This window comes from Lissotriton helveticus, chromosome 4_1 (genome assembly GCF_964261635.1).
Source record: "Lissotriton helveticus chromosome 4_1, aLisHel1.1, whole genome shotgun sequence".
Taxonomy (NCBI): Eukaryota; Metazoa; Chordata; class Amphibia; order Caudata; family Salamandridae; genus Lissotriton; species Lissotriton helveticus.
Genome location: NC_136063.1, coordinates 1,851,652,736 through 1,851,670,906, shown reverse-complemented (window position 1 = coordinate 1,851,670,906; position 18,171 = coordinate 1,851,652,736). Strand labels below are relative to the sequence as shown.

At 52.4% G+C, this 18,171-nt stretch overlaps 1 protein-coding gene across 2 annotated transcripts in view; it reads right to left on the bottom strand.

The window, feature by feature from the left end:
* Positions 1-18,171, bottom strand: part of BRWD3 (bromodomain and WD repeat domain containing 3) — a 1,637,103-nt gene that overhangs the window by 657,291 nt on the left and 961,641 nt on the right. For both annotated transcript variants that reach the window (XM_078688510.1, XM_078688511.1), the window contains one exon: positions 5,392-5,503. In XM_078688510.1, the coding sequence (XP_078544636.1) occupies positions 5,392-5,503 (112 nt within the window). The remainder of the gene's footprint in view (positions 1-5,391; positions 5,504-18,171) is intronic.

Sequence of the window (18,171 nt, the reverse complement as noted above, 5' to 3'; positions counted from 1 at the left end):
TCAGTATCAGAGCCTGAATATCCCGAACCCGCTGTTCGGGAGGATAAACCCGAAACTGCGCCGAGTCTAGAACCGCTCCGATGAAGAGGAGCTTCCGAGAGGGGCACAGGTGTGACTTCGGCACATTGATGGAGAACCCCAGCAGGTCGGTCGAAGTCTGGAGGTGGCTGACGACTGTCTGGGGCGAGCCCGCCTTCAACAACCAGTCGTCGAGATAGGGGAAGACTGACACCCCTAATCTGCGCAGATGAGCTGCGACCACTGCCATTACTTTGCCTTATAAGCACCTGAGGGGTGCTGGTAAGGCCGAAGGGGAGCACGGTAAACTGAAAGTGCTCGTGGCCTACCGTGAACCGCAGGTAGCACCGGTGGACAGTCAGGATGGGGATATGAAAATAAGCGTCCTGCAAGTCCAACGCTACCATCCAGTCTCACGGGTCCAGGGCAGCTAATACCTGAGCCAGAGTCAGCATCTTGACCTTCTCCTTCCGGAGGAAGCCGTTGACGTTCCGCAGGTCCAAGGTAGGGCGTAGGCCCCCTTTGCCCTTCTTGGGAACCAGAAAGTAGTGGGAGTATCAACCACACCCTACTTCTGGCCCAGGAACGCGCTCGATGGCCCCCTTGGCCAAGAGAGCCGTAACATCCTCTTGCAGAAGTTGCAAGTGATCCCCGACACGCGGTGGTACTGCGGTGGCATGGCTGGAGGGGTCGCCTCGAAGGGGATGGAGTAGCCCCTTCGGACGATTTGCAGCACCAACATGTCCGATGTGATATCGCGCCAGTGGAGGAGGTGATGGCGAACCCGGCCCCCCCACTGGCGTTAAATGGGCCTGAAAGCTCGGACTAGGAGGGCTTTAAGGCGGATGCTGCGGGGGTGGATGTGGACTGGCCTCGCCTTTGGCCCCTGGCACAGCCACGGCGGTTACCACGTCCGCGCTGGATGTTAGTCTGCGGCCCGTGGCTGGCAGGACGTTTGGGGGTGCCCCTTCCTTGGCCACGAAAGGAGCGAAAGGCAGCAGCTTGCTGGCGCGGGGCCGACGGGCCCAAGGACTTGGCCGTAGCCCTGGAGTCCTTAAAGCGCTCAAGCGCACTGTCTGCCTTGTCGCTAAAAAGGCGACGGCCATCAAGCGGCATGTCCATAAGGGTGTTTTGGACATCAGCCGAAAAGTTGGCGGACCTCAGCCAGGCGTGGCAGCGAATCGCCACCCTCGTTTCAATCGCCCTGCCTAGTGAGTCCGTTGTACCCAGCCCACATCGGATGGAATACCGTGCTGCATCTCGATCCTCCGCAAGGGCTTGGGCGAGTTTAACCCGGGCCTCCTCCGGGCATTGTGGCAGCCCGTCCGCGACCTTGTCCCACAGAGAGTGGGTATAACGGCCCAAAAGGCACGCGGTGTTGACTGACCGCAACCCCAAACTCAGTGAGGAGAACATCTTTTTGCCATATTGTTCGTACCTTTTGGATTCCCGATCAGGGGGAGCTGTCAGGAATGCGGTCTGGGAGTTAGAGGCCTGGATGACCAGGCTCTCTGGGGTGGGGTGGGTGGACAAGAAGCTAGGGTCGCCCACGGCCGGGCTGTGGCATCTGGTCACATTTCTATCCACAGGGGGACCTGGGGCGGGCCTGGACCAAGTGCCCACAAGAACGTCAGTTAAGGCCTCATTAAACGGCAGTAGAGGCTCTGAAGAGCTTGCCTGCGGTTTAAGGACCTCAGTGAGGAGGTTAGTCCTCAAGGCCGAGACGGGGAGCTCAAGAGCCAAGGCCTTGGCCGCCCTCGTCAGCACCACACTATAGGCAGCCCCCTCCTCCGTACCCACGGTAGGAGGGGAGACAAAACTAGTGTTGGGTGAAGTGTCCAAACCACTGGCCTCCCCTAGCTCACATGTCCAGTCCTGATAAGACTGGCACTCCCATGCCAGAGGGTCCTCAGAACTCTCCCAATCCGCCTCATCCTCCATCTCCTGGAAAACAGGTTCAAATGATGGGGCCGGATCATAGAAGAAAAGTTCTTCCCTTGTCGTCGAATGCGGCGTCGGAACCAGATCGGGGGGGGGGGGGGGCGGAATCGGGGACGACGTCGTCCGGGGACGGCACACTGGGGGGTCAGCGCCGGCGGAGGGGTTGTGAGGTTGACCAGCGGCGACCCGGATCCGGAACCGGATCCAGTGGGGCCTTGCGGCGTCGGGACAGAAGTCACCAACGAAGCACCCGACGGCGCCGGGGCCGAAGCCGCCGGCCCGTCAAGGCCCCGAGTCGGGACTGCGTGGCCCGAAGGCGCGCAGACAATCCTCGACGGAGGGAAGCGAGTCCTCATGGCCACGAGGAAGTCACGAATCTCCTCCGGCGTCGCATTCAGCCCAGGGACCGGCGGGTGTGGAGCTGGCTGCGACGCCTGCAGCTCCGGCAGAGCCGCGTGGGCGGTGTTGCCCGAACCTCCGGCCACATTGCGCGAGCGTCGGGGGGAGTCAGAAGAGGGGTGTCGCTTCTTCGACTTCTTGTGCCTCTTACCTGAGGACTTGGAGCCCGACGAGTAGTGTCGTCTCGACGAGCGGTGATGACTCGGGCCCCTCGACCGGTCCCTCGACCTCCTCCCTGACCGGGACCTCGAACGGGCGAGGCCGACTGCCGGAGCTCGAGGCGCTTACGGGATCTGTCCCGCCTAGCCTTCCACATCAAGGCCCGGCAGTCGGGGCACGACTTGTCATCGTGGTCGGGCCCCAAACAATGTAGGCACCGGCGATGGGGGTCGGTAACCGGCATCAGTCGGCTGCAGTCGGCACAGGGTTTGAACCCGGGCATCCCTACCGGCACCGATGGAGTCGAACGACTCGAGAAAAACAGATCAAAAAGATCAAAAAGTTTAGTCAAAAAATGACTAAGGGTTCCACTTTTTCCGGATCGGCAGTTGCTGGCGCGGAAAAAAGGAGAACTGACGTCAGCACGCGAGGGTGGCGTCTAAGTACTCCGGCGACGTCATCCAGGCGCCGACGACGGACGCGGAGCAGCAGACGACGCCTAGCGACGCGCAGGGGTACTGCTACATAAAAGTTTCCAGATCCAGACTGACGCCTGGGGATATTCTAAGGTAAGGAATCTTATACTAAACTGTTTCTTTCAGATCCCTGTGGCAATTCCTCATTTACCTATATCTCCAAGAGGGTGGACTGGGGGCTGTTTAGAGAGATCCAGCAACCTAGCCCAATCAAGTCACCAATATCAAAAGATGGTGCTGTTCCTCTATTCGTGAAGCCTGAGCAGTATGCGTCTACCTCCATCAAAGTTCGATGGTGGTAAAACAAAAAGGCGGGGTGAGTGAGGGTTGTTATGGAGGAAAAGCGTTCAGAGGGACACAGGAAATACAAGGGATCCCGCTTTTGCGGAACTAGGGTCCTTCCACACCCAGCAAACTAGGTGTCATGCTTTATCATCTGGACCTGCTCCTGGTTGGGTCGGCGCTGCAATACCCAACAGGCACCCGCGAAGGGGCTCTTTGTCAGAGATCTTTTGTTCCTTTGCCGTTTGATGAAGTGGGGTTGTGTGGCCCGTGAAAGTGTAGATACAGTGAAGTGTAGTGAGTGCTTATATTAAAAGAGGTAGGTTATTCCAAAGGATAATTTTATTCAGGTTGCTTATCTGCCTTATTAAAAAAAATGTGTGAGGAGTGGCAGCTCCCCTGATGTGAGGGTTCAGTTGAAGCTGTGCTCATCTCCTTGGGTTCTCATTGTCATGCCCACATACAATTTGCCACATGGGCAGATGATCAGGTAAATGCATCTAGGTGTATTGCAGTTAGCGTGTCTTTTCATAGTCCATGTGAATGTGTCGGTTAGATTGATTGTTTTCACCGCTTTAGTCTACTCACAGGACACACAGTTCCCACAGGGATAATGCCCTGTGAAGGCGGGGAGGTCCCAGAGAGTTCTTTGGGTGTCATTATGCCTTGTGTTGGGCCTACTGTGTACCATTGCATCCTTCAGATTGCTCCTTCTCTTAAATGCAAATCTTGGTTGGGTAAAGATTGAATGTGGACCCTCACGAATCTCGCAGCATTGGCGTTTGTCCTTGGTTGAGAGTGGTATCTTTTGTAAAACGGTGGCTCTCCACAATGATAGTATGTTGCTTTGTGGACCACATGTGTACATATTGATTTTTAATCTGCACGAGGGGTTCAATCCTTAAAACCCACCCCCCCTTTTTTTGACTCCACGTTAATCATGGTGCACTTGCAGTCTGTTAGTGACTAGGTTTACTTTTCACTTCTTGCTCACAAAACATCTATTAGGAGGACAGATGAACACACTGACCCCCGTTTTTCCATCCATGTTGTTTCTCCACAGGTCCTCATCCAGCACTACTGAAGCATTTGTAGATAGTGCCCTTCCCTAGTGGTAGTTAGCATTTAGCAGCACCACTCAGTGTATTGCCACGGTATTCATAACCACCAGGCAAGAAACATGTTGACCCCAAGGAAATGAGCACAGCTTCAACTGAACCCTCACATCAGGGGAGCTGCAACGCCAGACACATTTTTTTAATAAGGCGGGTAACCAACCTGAATAAAATTATCCTTTGGAATATCCTACCTTATTTAATATACGCACTCACTACACTTCACTGTATCTACACTTTCACGGGCCACACCCCCCCCACTTCATCAAACGGCAAAGGAACAAAAGATCTCCGACAAACAGCCCCTTCGCGGGTGCCCGTTGGGTATTGCAGCGCCGACCCAACGAGGAGAAGGTCCAGCTGATGAAGCATGACACCTAGCTTGCTGGGTGTGTGAGGACCCTAGTTCCGCAAAAGCGGGATCCCTTGTATTTCCTGTATCCCTCCAAACACTTTTCCTCCATAACAACCCCCACCCCCCCTTTTTTTTTTACAACCAGCGTACTTTGATGGATGGTAGACGCCTACTGCTCAGGCTTCACGAATAGAGGAACAGCACCACCTTTTGATATTAATTCCTCATTTTCCCCCAGACTTTCACAACAAAATGTAGGCTTTCTTTAGCAACCAAAATATCCATGTGAAAGCTAAGAATACTGTAATTCCGATGGAGCTGCTTCAGCTCCATCAGAATTAAGAGGCCTATTAATAATGAGAGATTATGGTCGCTAAAGGGTGTTCTGTAAACTATTTGTAGACATAAGGGTTTTAAAAAATTTTTTTTTGCATTTATTGTACATGCAATTTCTGTACACATCCTGCAATCACTAACCTTTATACTGTTATGTACTTACATCTATGTAACATACCAGCCTATGGCTAACATCGGAGAGGAAATACTTTTCTACAATGACAATTTGTGAAAAGGACTGGCAAAAAAAAAAAATTAATGGTAAAGAATAATTAATTTCACTATTCCCAAACATTTAAATTGCCCTTACTGCACACTGTAGCACTGAAAAGAGCTATCAGGATACTCCAACTGGAAAGGCTGTTGACTCTCCACGGTTCCAAACCACCAAGCATCATCAATTATACTGCGAAACCGATCACCTGTACCAAAAATAGAAAAATGAAATCTATACAATGATGTACATTGACTCCCGGACTCCATAATTTCAGTGTTTAACGCTAAAGTTTATATTAAGGTCAGTATCACAATTTGAGAAAAGAATTACCAAGAATTATTATAGCCTTACATATACTTAAACTATGCAAAGTCATGGGCCTTTTAAATATGAAAAGTTGTACTATTATAGGGATGTTGTGCCTGGTGGCTTAGTGGACTAATGGGTCCACTGTAGAGGCTGTTTTTGACTTAATGGTCACAGGTTCAAATCCTGACAGGTCAACTCAGCCTTTCATCCTTCTGAGGTCGGTAAGTGTAAGAAAGTGGCTCTGTAAATACTGGACCAAAGTAAGGCAATGTGTGCATGAGTCCACAGTCCCCAGAGGTATGGCAGATAAAGTTAGATATAACCTTACTCTCTAAAGTGGTAGCTTGGTCGAGCAGTAAGGCAGTATCAGAGGACAGTGTAAAGCATTTGTTGTACACACTAACAGCTAGATTCATCATTGAAAAATGGGCTCGCAAAGGGCCAGATTCTAAAAATCTGGCCCTTTGCGAGCGCAATTTTTGCATTTCGGATTTATCATCCAAAATGCAAAAATCGCTAATTGCGAAATCGCATATTTGCGAGGAATTGCATTTAAGGAATCTCTATTTGAGATTCCTTAAATGCAATTCATTAAGCATTTATTTTTTGCGAATTCGCTATTTCTGGCCGCTATTTACCGCGAAGTCTGACTTCGTGGTAAATAGCGAAAACTTAGAAAAATGCACTTTAGTGCATTTTTCTAAGTAGTATGTTACACACACACATGTCCTTTGGACATGTGTGTGCGCAACATCAGGCTAAATTTACATTTCAGGGGTGCTACAGGGTGTCCTTTGGACGCCCCTGGCACCCTTGAAATCGCATCCTTATTTGCGATTAGCAAATTGCTAATCGCAAATAAGGAACGACTCCCCATTCATTTCTATGGGCCCAGGCCCATAGGAATGAATGGGGAGTCATTCCTTATTTGTGATTAGCAATTTGCTAATCGCACATAAGGAAGCTGTAGGATTCGCAAAATAAATTGTGATTTGTACACGATTCCCGTTTTGCGAGTCTGTAATAGCAATTCCTTATGAATCGCTATTTCAGACTCGCAAAACGGGACTTTGATGAATCTAGGTGTAAGTCAGCAAATGGTATCACACACTCAAGAACTGAACTCTAGGCCAATTGTTTTGTATCAAAAGATAAAGCTGTTTTATTTTAGAACCAACAGGGTATCAAAATATGCTTCATCAGAATGAATTACTTTAGTTAAATACTTTTCAAATAGGCAATAGACTTTTTGATTACAATAGCTACAGTTGTTGCAATAGGCAACACAATTGCAGACACAATGCAACATTGAGCTCAATAGGAATTTCTAGTTAAATGCAATTAGTTACTTTGGAGATTACTTTTCTAACCACAGGACTGGATGCTAGATTCAGTCACCGGACATGCACTGTAAACAGTTAAGTAAAAGTGTTTTGGTTACAGTAGTGATTTTTAAGGAATATTATTGTATTTTAAAAGTTGACAGAAACTTTTTCACATAGAGTCACCAATGTTATCCTATGGGAGGAAATTCACTTAGCAGTTAAGTAGTGTTATGATTATTTTCTCTTACTCTCAGTTGGATCCTAGATCCAGCACTGGTGGATCTCCTATAAACAGTTGAAAGAATGTGGTTAATTCAAAAAGGCGATTTTTAAGGAATATTTGTAGTTTCTAAAAATTGACACTTAGAAACTTTTCTGATGAAAACCAGACAATGGGTTCCTATGGAAGGAAATTCAAGTTACTAGTAAGTATATTAAAATAACTTTTCAGGGTCAGTGCTGGGCTAAAAGCATGCAAAACAACAGTTGATGGACAGAATGCAGAACAATGTCATACATTCACCCCAGTACAGAGATCTGGGCCTAAATCCATCGTTTTTTTTGCACTCCACACCACCCCAGTTCAGTCATGGCCATATGCAAATCAGCCTTGACCCTGTGCCTCATGGGAACAGTCCAGCCCGAACTGCCAAGCCATGTCTTTCCTGGACCAGAATCAAGCATCCTAGGACTGGTTTCTGGCTATCACCCGTCTTCAGCCAGGATAGCTTGACTCCAGTGGTGTGGAGAGCATGGGACTCACGTCTGAGCATACCCATTCCACTCGGGGTGACAAATGCAAAACAACAGTTGATGGACAGACTGTTGGTTTTGCATTTGTCACCCCGAGTGGGATGGGTATGCTCAGACGTGAGTCCCATGCTCTCCACACCACTGGAGTCAAGCTATCCTGTCTGAAGACAGCTGATAGCCAGAAACCGGTCCTAGGATGCTTGATTCCGGTCCAGGAAAGACATGGCTTGGCAGTTCGGGCTGGACTGTTCCCATGAGGCACAGGGTCAAGGCTGATTTGCATATGGCCATGTCTGAACTGGGGTGGTGTGGAGTGCAAAAAAACCGATGGATTTAGGCCCAGATCTCTGTACTGGGGTGAATGTATGACATTGTTCTGCATTCTGTCCATCAACTGTTGGTTTTGCATTTGTCACCCCGAGTGGGATGGGTATGCTCAGACGTGAGTTCCATGCTCTCCACACCACTGGAGTCAAGCTATCCTGGCTGAAGAAGGCTGATAGCCAGAAACCGGTCCTAGGATGCTTGATTCCGATCCAGGAAAGACATGGCTTGGCAGTTCGGGCTGGATTGTTCCCATGAGACACAGGGTCAAGGCTGATTTGCATATGGCCATGTCTGAACTGTGGTGGTGTGGAGTGCAAAAAAACGATGGATTTAGGCCCAGATCTCTGTACTGGGGTGAATGTATGACATTGTTCTGCATTCTGTCCATCAACTGCTGGTTTTACATTTGTCACCCCGAGTGGGATGGGTATGCTCAGATGTGAGTCCCATGCTCTCCACACCACTGGAGTCAAGCTATCCTGGCTGAAGACGGCTGATAGCCAGAAACCGGTCCTAGGATGCTTGATTCCGCTCCAGGAAAGACATGGCTTGGCAGTTCGGGCTGGACTGTTCCCATGAGGCACAGGGTCAAGGCTGATTTGCATATGGCCATGTCTGAACTGGGGTGGTGTGGAGTGCAAAAAAACGATGGATTTATGCCCAGATCTCTGTACTGGGGTGAATGGATGACATTGTTCTGCATTTTGTCCATCAACTGTTGGTTTTGTATTGGGCTAAAAGATGCAGCACTGGGTTCTCTCCTGATACCAGATGAGTAAATTGGAATTTGTTGTTCGGCTGATTTTAGATGAATATTTTAAAGTTCCAGAACTCCACACGTAGAAGAATTTTCAAGTGAAACCAGTCAATGTTTTTTTTTGTTTTTTTTTTTACTTTTTATTAACTGTGCAGAAAACAGTGGTGTACATCACAGTCATACAGTTAAAAACTTACAATTGTTCCTTGGGAAATTCAAAGCAGAAGAAAGGAGGTTACATACATATGATATTACTAAATACAGTTCATCATCAGGTATTCAACAATGCGAGTGGTTCGTCAGCCCAGGAAATCTGGGGGGGGGTTCGCAAATGTGGCCCCTATATTCATTCCATCTGGACCAGACACCGACCCATTTCTGTGGGCATCCCCTGGCCACGTAAACTGTCTTCTCCTGGAGCATGCACCAGTCCATGTCCGTTTTTCAGGTACCAAGTGTCGGAGGCCCCGCAGCCAACCAAGCAATGTTCCGTTTCGCGATTGAGAAGCCCAGTGTTGCCCAGGCCCTCCCACGGGTTGACAGGTCAGTGGGCTCCCATATAATCAATAGACACCTCTTTGCCTCAACCCGGAGTTCCATCTCCCACACCTCCCTCATGCAGTGGTGTAACCGTTGCCAATAAGTCTGGAGCAATGGGCACTCCCATATAATGTGGAAAAATTTACCTACCTCACCACATCCCCTCCGGCAAAGTCCGTCCGCACTACGGCCCATCAGTTGCAATCTTGTCCCTGAGATATATACCCTATGGAGAATTTTCAGCTGAATCATGCAAATTCTAGCTGATATGGCTACTTCCTTAGGGGATGCTAGCACACTCCTCCACTCTTCCTCGTCAATTTCCAACCCATCGGACTCCCACTTTCTTTTAAGAAATTGTAATATGTCTGGGGAGTTGTTGATAAGTTTTTTATATGTGAGGGAGATGGCATGTTCGGACAGGTGGCCATCCAGCAGTCTGTCCTCCAGGGGGGGTGAGGCTGGTGGAAGAGTCACAGGGGGAATGTTGGATTGAAGGGAGTGTCGGACGTGCAGGTAGCGGTAATGTTCTGTTTGTGCAAGCTCATATGTGCGTTGGAGGGAGGCGAAGGAAACAACACCTCCGTCACCCCATAGGTCTTTTATGTGGGAGATTCGATCAGGTCCCAGTTGCGGAACCCTTTAGTGCGGCTCAGGGTACGTAGTCTTTCGGAAGCCCATAATGGGGTCGCCATAGTCAGAGTGTTAGCCCAGCCCAATTTCCGTTGCGCTATGTGCCAGATTTGTACTGAGTGTTTGGTGGGCCCGGTAAGTGGGTACCTGCCAGGCCTAGAGTACAGCGCCGCCACATAGTTCCCCCCGGGTAGGAGCCACCGGTCCATTCCATACCCCGGATCATTACCATCGCATTACGTGCCCTGATTAATGGCCGCAAGGTGGGCAGCCCAATAGTATTTACGAATATCTGGGAGCGCTATGCCTCCATCAAACCAGCCTACCATCAGCTTCTGGAGGGAGATATGAGGCGCCCCGGCCCACAGTAGTTCTCTGAGCGTGGATTCGAGAGATGCAAAATATGACTGCAACACCAGGTCAGGGTAATTCTGCAGGGCGTATAAGAATCTTGGCAGTGCCATCATTTTAAAGAGTGATGCCCTGCCCAACAGTGACAGAGGGAGCTTCCGCCAGGAGGCAGAGTCCCTCTTGAACCGGTGCATAGGTGGCAGGAGATTTTTCTCATACCGGGTAGCCACGTCCTTGGAGACAAAAATCCCCAGGTATTTGAACCCATCGGAAGCGATCTTAATCAGGCAATTAACGGGGACCGCCGAAGGGTCGCCGTGAAGGACATATATTACGGACTTGCCCCAGTTTATACTGTATCCAGAATTTCTTCCAAAACTAGTAAAAATGTCCATGGCTACCATAAGTGACTTGCGAGGGCTCGCGAGGTATAGAAGGATGTCGTCCGCATAAAGTGAAATCCTGTCCTCCCAACCGTCTGTCCATCGGAGCCCCTTTATAGAAAGGTCTTGTCTGATCCAAGTAGCTAGTGGCTCCAAAGACAGGGCAAAAAGCAGGGGCAAAAGGGGGCATCCCTGCCGCGTCCCTCTATCCAGACAAAAGACCTCGGACATTTTATTATTAACAGTGACCTGGGCCAGGGGCTCAGAGTAGAGGAGACGCACTCACCCTATACATTCAGGACCAAAGCCCAGTTTCCGAAGGACCGCCATCATATATGCCCATTCCAGAGTATCAAACGCCATGGCGGCATCTAGTGATACCACCACAGCATCCTCCCGAATGGTGTGGCAGCGCCCCAACACACCGTGTACTCGACGGAGATTGAGTGCAGTATTGTGATGTGGCATAAAGCCCGACTTGTCCGGATGCACCAGCGTCTGCAGGACTGGCTTGAGCCGATTGGCTAGAACCTTAGCCAGGATCTTGGGTTCCGCGTTTAACAAAGAGATAGGCCTATAGGAGGCACATGAGTCCCTGGGCTTGCCATACTTCGGGATGGCCACAATGGTGGCTATTCGTTGGTTCCTTGGCAACACTCCCAGTTTCTTGCTTTCCTCAAACATCCGTTTAAGATATGGGCTGAGGCCGTCCGACTTGAGCTTGTAAAGTTCAATGGGAAGCCCGTTGGGCCCCATGGCTTTCCCCGAACGAAGGTCGCAGATAGCTCGACCCAGCTCCTCCGACGATAGCGGAGCCTCCAAGGTTTCCCGTTCTTCCTCTGTGAGGGCAGCATCCGAATATCTGCCAGTAAATCAACAGTCTTCCTCAGGCCGGTCCGACCCTCTACTATAAACCTTACGGTAGTGCCGCTCAAACTCCTTTACGACCTCCCGGGGTTCGGTTATGACCGCTCCCGTCTCGGTTGAAAGTTCCGCCACCACCTTTTGCGCCTGTTGATTTTTATCCAGCCATGCTATGAGCGTGCTCACCTTGTCTCCCTGGTCGTAGATCCTGCCCTCTCTATATCTAAGAACGGTTTTGGCGGCATCCGTGGCTAACGCCTTATACTCAGCACTCTTGAGTTGCACCTGGTGGGCGCTCTCCGGATCCCCGTCGGCAAGCACAGCCGCCTCCAGGTCCCGTAAATCTCCCTCTATTTTGACCATCTGCGCCTCCCGCTCTTTACGACTGCCCGAAATCACCGAAAGGGCCTCCCCTCTAAGTACTGTTTTAAACACCTCCCACAACACCACCGAGGAGTTCACTGTACCATCGTTATCCTCACAATATCGGTCAATCGCCAGTGTAAGAACTTTATGGGTATCTGCATTACGGAGATACCAGGCATTGATCGGCGCTATACTACCCTCCCGTTAGTCTCAGATAGTGAGATGGTTCAGCAGAGGGGAGTGGTCGGAGATACCACGCGCTAAGTGGGTGGCTTCCTGAATGGCGGTGCCGTGTTGTAAAGGTGTGAATATGTAGTCTAAGCGGGAGAATGAATGATGAGGTCCGGAAAAGAAGGTGAATTGACTGTCGTTGGGGTGCTTGAAACGCCAGAGGTCGGTAAGACCAAATGTCTCAATGAAGTCAGCTAACCATGTCTGACCAGGAGGTATGTCCCTTGGAGGATGCCTGTCACAGTGCCCCGAGATCACAGCATTAAAATCGCCCCCCACAAAGAGCTGTCCGTCCGGAATGGAGAGGAGCAGCTGTCCTAGATCTTGAAAAGATTGGGTTTGGAGCCCGGGTGGGATGTACCTAGTGACCAGGTTAACCCTACGGCCCTCCCATTTACCCGAGATGGCAGCATATCGACCAAGTGTGTCTGAATCTTTATGGTCTATGACCAAGGGAAGGCTCAGTCGTACCATTATACCCACCCCGCAGGACCCCAAAGTAAAGCCAGCATGAATCACAAGGGAGTAACTTAACCTGTTTAGCGCATGGCACGTGTTGTCCAGTAGGAGCACTACGTCCGGTAGGTGTCATTTAATAAATTGCAGCACTGTGGTTCTTTTCAGTTTATCCCCCAGCCCATTGGCGTTCCAACTCAGAATCTTGAGGCTTTTATCCCACCCCATTGCGGTACACTTTGCGAACTGCAATAGAAGCCCTGAAGTCCCTGGTACATTTCTGCAAAATAATCACCACACTATGCTGTGACCACACCAAACAACCCCCACCTTCCCCAACCTCATGCAAATAAATGTCCATACATTTCCGATATGACCATTTCGAACTGTCCCCCCGCCCCCCTACACCCCCCCACCTCCCGCCCCTCCGTCCCCCTTGACCCCCCCAACAACTGAAGTTCATCCCCCCAACAACAGGAACACACCCCCCTCCCTGCTTCTCTGCTCCGTAGGCGTAGAACTACCCACATCCCCAATTAGCAGAGTGCCTTTCGACCAATACCCCAACCTAGAGTGGGAAACAAATCCCCCCTCCTGAAAACTTGTCCTAAGAGGAGCGTGCACCGGCTCCAGCTCCAGCCGCCACTCACTCCCACCCTTAAGCGTTTTACTACGCACCACTGAAACCTTGACTCCTAAAATATGTGTTAACAATCAGTACAAGTCGCAGCCCTTCTGTAGTTTGGTAATGTCTCAGCCCGTCACGGGGCAAAATGCACCAGAGAGCCACAGTGGAGAAGGGGGGCCCCGCCGACCGCGATTGCCCCCTGACGCTACTCACTGTCTTCCTTTGGGAGAGTCTAGCTGCGTCCCCCAGACAGTCACCCCCAGCAAATGCCCCACTCCCATATCTAGTCCCTGCAATACATTTCAGTTAGTAGAGGTTCTTCTCCGCCGGTTCAGCACCACTGCTACCCCGCCACCTCTCGGAGGGTGTCCCAGCGAGGACTGGCAGACCTGGATCTCCATTAACGCTGACTCTGCCCTGCCACATCCGACTGTCCAGCCACCGACCCCAGTGAGGCAGCTTGGGTGTTTCTCCAGCTTCCTTTGGTAAGTCGGTCCAGAGTATTTGACGATTCTTTGTCCAGCCACTCCTGCACCTCCGCTGGCGCGGTGAAAAAGAGGGACCTTCCTCCGGCTAGGACTTTGAGCTTGGCAGGGAAGAACATCATGTATTTAATACCCCTGTCTCGCAACGCTGCTTTAACGCCTGTAAAGAAACGTCTCTCTCTCTCTGCACCTGGAGTGTAAAATCTGGGAAAAACCTAATTGTTGTGTTCTCGTATTGCAGGTCCCCCTTCTGCCTTGCCGCTTTCAAGATGGCGTCTCTGTCCCGGTAGTTAAGAATTTTCGCTATGATGGTCCTGGGCGGCACCCCTGGTTTTGGTGGAGGGATGGGCGCACGGTATGCCTGTTCGATGGTGAAGATGTTTGATAGGCGCTTAGGCTTTAGCTGGTTGAGGATCAGGTCTTCTAGAAACAGTTCCATGCTGGGCCCCTCGGATTTCTCCGGAACGCCTACCACGTGTATGTTGCTCCTCCACGCCCGTCCCTCCTGCAGGTCGCAGGGCCATCTGGCGGTGCTGGTGCACTAGCTCAATTACGCGGTGTTCCAACGCCTTTGCCGATGTCTGGAGGTCCTTGATTCCAGCCTCATTAGTCTTGGCCCTGAACAAAGTTTTACTAAGGTATGCACGGAGAAGATTCACCTCGATAGAGACCCTGTCTATCTTCGTCTCTAGATTCGTGCCCAATGCCTGAATAGCTGCCAATGTGGAGGCCAGCGATGGTTCTGGCGGGGCGGAGGCATCGGCCGATGCGCCCCCCGCAGGGGGGGGGGGTCCCATTTTGAACGGTATATTTATCACGTTTGTTGGATTGTCTGGGAACTGTGGTTTTGGGCCTCATGGTTCAGAGATCTGCCTCCAATATTTAATGTCCTCGTGACGCTCACCGGTCTGCACAGGGAATCCCTGTAGTGTCTGCGGCACCCCAAGTGTGCCAGTGGGAGTAGCACCGTTTTGTTGCCTCCACAGCCCACCCAGTCGATTGCTGCGGGTGGGCCAGCAGTAATTCACCTCCAATGAGCCTCCCAGTCGGTGTTTCTGGCACCCCACCAGAATGTCCTATGTTGCAGGGGCCACCACAGTCTCCGACCCTCTTTCAGACCTGTCTACGGTCTCGCGACGTCCGCCCAAGGCAGAGGTCCCCGGGGCCGTGTCCCAATAGACCACACGTGACAGGAAAGCTGCCACTGCCGTAGACCTTGGCCAGCCACTTATCGTTCCATTTGCAGGGGCCCCCTCCTCCACCTCTCAAAGGGACACAGCGGGGTGCCGAGGTACGGCCGGTGTCCGCCGGCAGCGATTCACAAGTTCACGGCCTCAGGCCACCCCCCTCCTTGGCGCTTTCTCACCTCCTCCGGCCGCGGGTGCCGGCCGATAGCGCTGCCAGCCGCTTCTGCCTCATGCGGTCCGGGCCTTTAAGTCAGCTTGGCATTCGGCTGCTGTCCCCCCAGCTCGCAGTTTTTCTCAAGGGGCCTCAACATCCGCCCCGCCAGCCTTATGGAGTAGGGCAATGGGTCCCGGTTACAGTCTCCGCCCCCTCCGTCTCTCGCGGGCAGGCCCGCGAGCCAGGGCCCAGCGTGGTCTCCAGAGCCGCCCCGCTGCTTCCCAGTGGCGGCCAAAAAAGTACAGGCTCCACCCGGCTGGTCTCTGGTGCGTGCAGTCCTCCTGAGGGGGCCTCCGGAGCAGCGGCTCCCCCGATCCCCACCTCCTCCGGCAGCAGGCGAGAGCACGCAAGTCGCGACACTCGCGGTCAAGGCCCACAAGCCAGGCCCTCGCGTAGTTGCCCAGACCGCCCTCGTCACCTCTCCAGCGTCCTTCCGAGGGCAGGGCCCACGCTTCAGGGCCGGATCTTGGTCCAGGAAGCGAGCCGCGTCCCCGGCGCCGGATCAATAGATGTCGCTGTGCAACACCGGGCCGCGACAATATAGAGAGTTCAACAGTGCCCGGATTTCGTCTGGATATTAACGGGTGAGAGCTCGGTTCCACGGAGCTCCCGAGTTAGGCGGCCATCTTCACTGGTGCCTGGCCACGCCCCCCAAACCAGTCAATGTTATCCTGTGGAAGGAAAGTGAGTTATCGGCTTTTGGGTAAGTACTCGACTGGCAGAGTTAAGGTTCTGGGCATAGACTCAGGGGTCTCCCAGGGTCAGGTAGGTACAGTTGTTACACCCATCCGCGGCACAGGGGCAGACGGGTGCAGAGGTAGTTAGGCCCAGTGTTATCCAATGAGAGGAAGGGGGCCTGCGCTTGGTGGCTGCTGGCTAGCAGGCCACGCATCTGTGGGAGCTGGGCTCCTGGTCACTTGCTCAGGGCAAATGGGGAAGTAGATGAGGACAAAGGTTGCACTGCCAGGGGCAATCGGGCGGCTGGGTGCAGGGTGCTTTTGAGCCGTCGGACACTCAATGTTATTCAATGGAGATCTTGGAAAGTGGACAAAGGCTGCAGGCTCGGGGACAGAGGATCTTCGGTAGCGACCACACTTCGAGGGGTAAGTTGGGGTCTTGGAGCATAGGTAGGCACCCCGGAGCTGGGCACAGGGGCCGGAGGGCGCCGGGTGCAGGGGTGTCTTTTGACATCGGGAAATCTTACCCTCTACTGGTCGGAGTTCGAGGGGTCCCTGGTTCTGAGGCTGCAGGCTTTGCCGGGGTCGACTGGCAGAGTTAAGGTTCTGGGCATAGACTCAGGGGTCTCCCAGGGTCAGGTAGGTACAGTTGTTACACCCATCCGCGGCACAGGGCCAGACGGGTGCAGAGGTAGTTAGGCCCAGTGTTATCCAATGAGAGGAAGGGGGCCTGCGCTTGGTGGCTGCTGGCTAGCAGGCCACGCAGCTGTGGGAGCTGGGCTCCTGGTCACTTGCTCAGGGCAAATGGGGAAGTAGATGAGGACAAAGGTTGCACTGCCAGGGGCAATCGGGCGGCTGGGTGCAGGGTGCTTTTGAGCCGTCGGACACTCAATGTTATTCAATGGAGATCTTGGAAAGTGGACAAAGGCTGCAGGCTCGGGGACAGAGGATCTTCGGTAGCAACCACACTTCGAGGGGTAAGTTGGGGTCTTGGAGCATAGGTAGGCACCCCGGAGCTGGGCACAGGGGCCGGAGGGCGCCGGGTGCAGGAGTGTCTTTTGACATCGGGAAATCTTACCCTCTACTGGTCGGAGTTCGAGGGCTCCCTGGTTCTGAGGCTGCAGGCTTTGCCGGGGTCGTCGAGGGGGGTCCTTGGGCACTGGATTCCAGGTCAGAATCGCCAGGGAGACATCCTCAGGGTCTTTGTCCACTCGGGCACAGGCTAGGCTCGGCGGGTGCAGAGTGTGCTGGATTTGCGGTTCCTGGCTGGCACCAGGGGTGTCGCTGTTTAAGCAGAACCACTCCTCATGTCCCAGTCACTAAGAGGGTCAAGGCAGGAAGGTCCTCTGGGGTTTTCGAGGTTGCTGTCCGAAGGAAACGCCGGGATTTAGCAGGAATAGGTTCAAGGATCAACAGGCCTGTAGGGCTGGGGCCAAGTCAGTTGGTGTTGTACTTTTCTTAGCAGCTGCACGGTAAGTCTTCTTCTTCTTGGTCTTCTTTCTTGTTTCGAAATCGGGATCTAAGGAAGGAAGATTCAGGGTGCCCCTAAATACAAAATCTATGGGCATTACAGGTAGGGGAAGGGCAGGGACCAATGGGTCCATTTCCTGGGGTGAGTACACCCCCTATTCTGCTCCTCTCCTGTCGGAGGGCTCCTCTCCTGTCGGAGGGGGGCAGGAGCCTATCTCTGATTGGGCAGGGCTCCTCCTCCTCAAGATGGCCGGAGCCCGAAGTTGTGCTTCACCTCGCCTCTCCCACCGGAGGGGTGGAGTTGGCACAGGCTGGCACACCCCCTTTCCTCACGTAGGGTTTCCCGCCAGTCTTCCTGCCAGAGTGGGGGTCAGAAACGGTGGGGGCCAGTTGCTGAGAACAGCAAGTGGCCTGGAGAAGCTCACACAGGCGGCATGCCTTTGAAGCTTCCCCCTGCCCATCCTGGGGAAGGAGACCTAGCAACTCGCCCAGGATGTGCATTGTTGCAGGCCTAGGAGAGCGGGGCCTCTCCACCCAGGGGTCCAGCAACATGCCTGCTGTGTGGCAGCCTAGGCAGCCTCTCAGACAAGCCGTGGATTGTAGGTTAGATTTCAGGGGGCATCTCTAAGATGCCCTCTGTAGTGCATTTGACATTAAATCCCACACTGGTATCAGTGTGGGTTTAATGTGCTGAGAAGTTTGATATCAAACTTGTCAGTTTTCAGTGCAGCCATTATGGCGCTGTGGAGTTCGTAATGACGACCTCCCAGCACCATATACACTTAATAGCAACACTGCACTTACAGTGCCCAGGAATGGCCCTGGGTACTGTAGGGGTACAGAGCTCATGCACCTGTGCCCACACCACTGGCATAGTGCACCCAGCTAGAGTGGTGACAGAGGTATGCCAGGGCAGT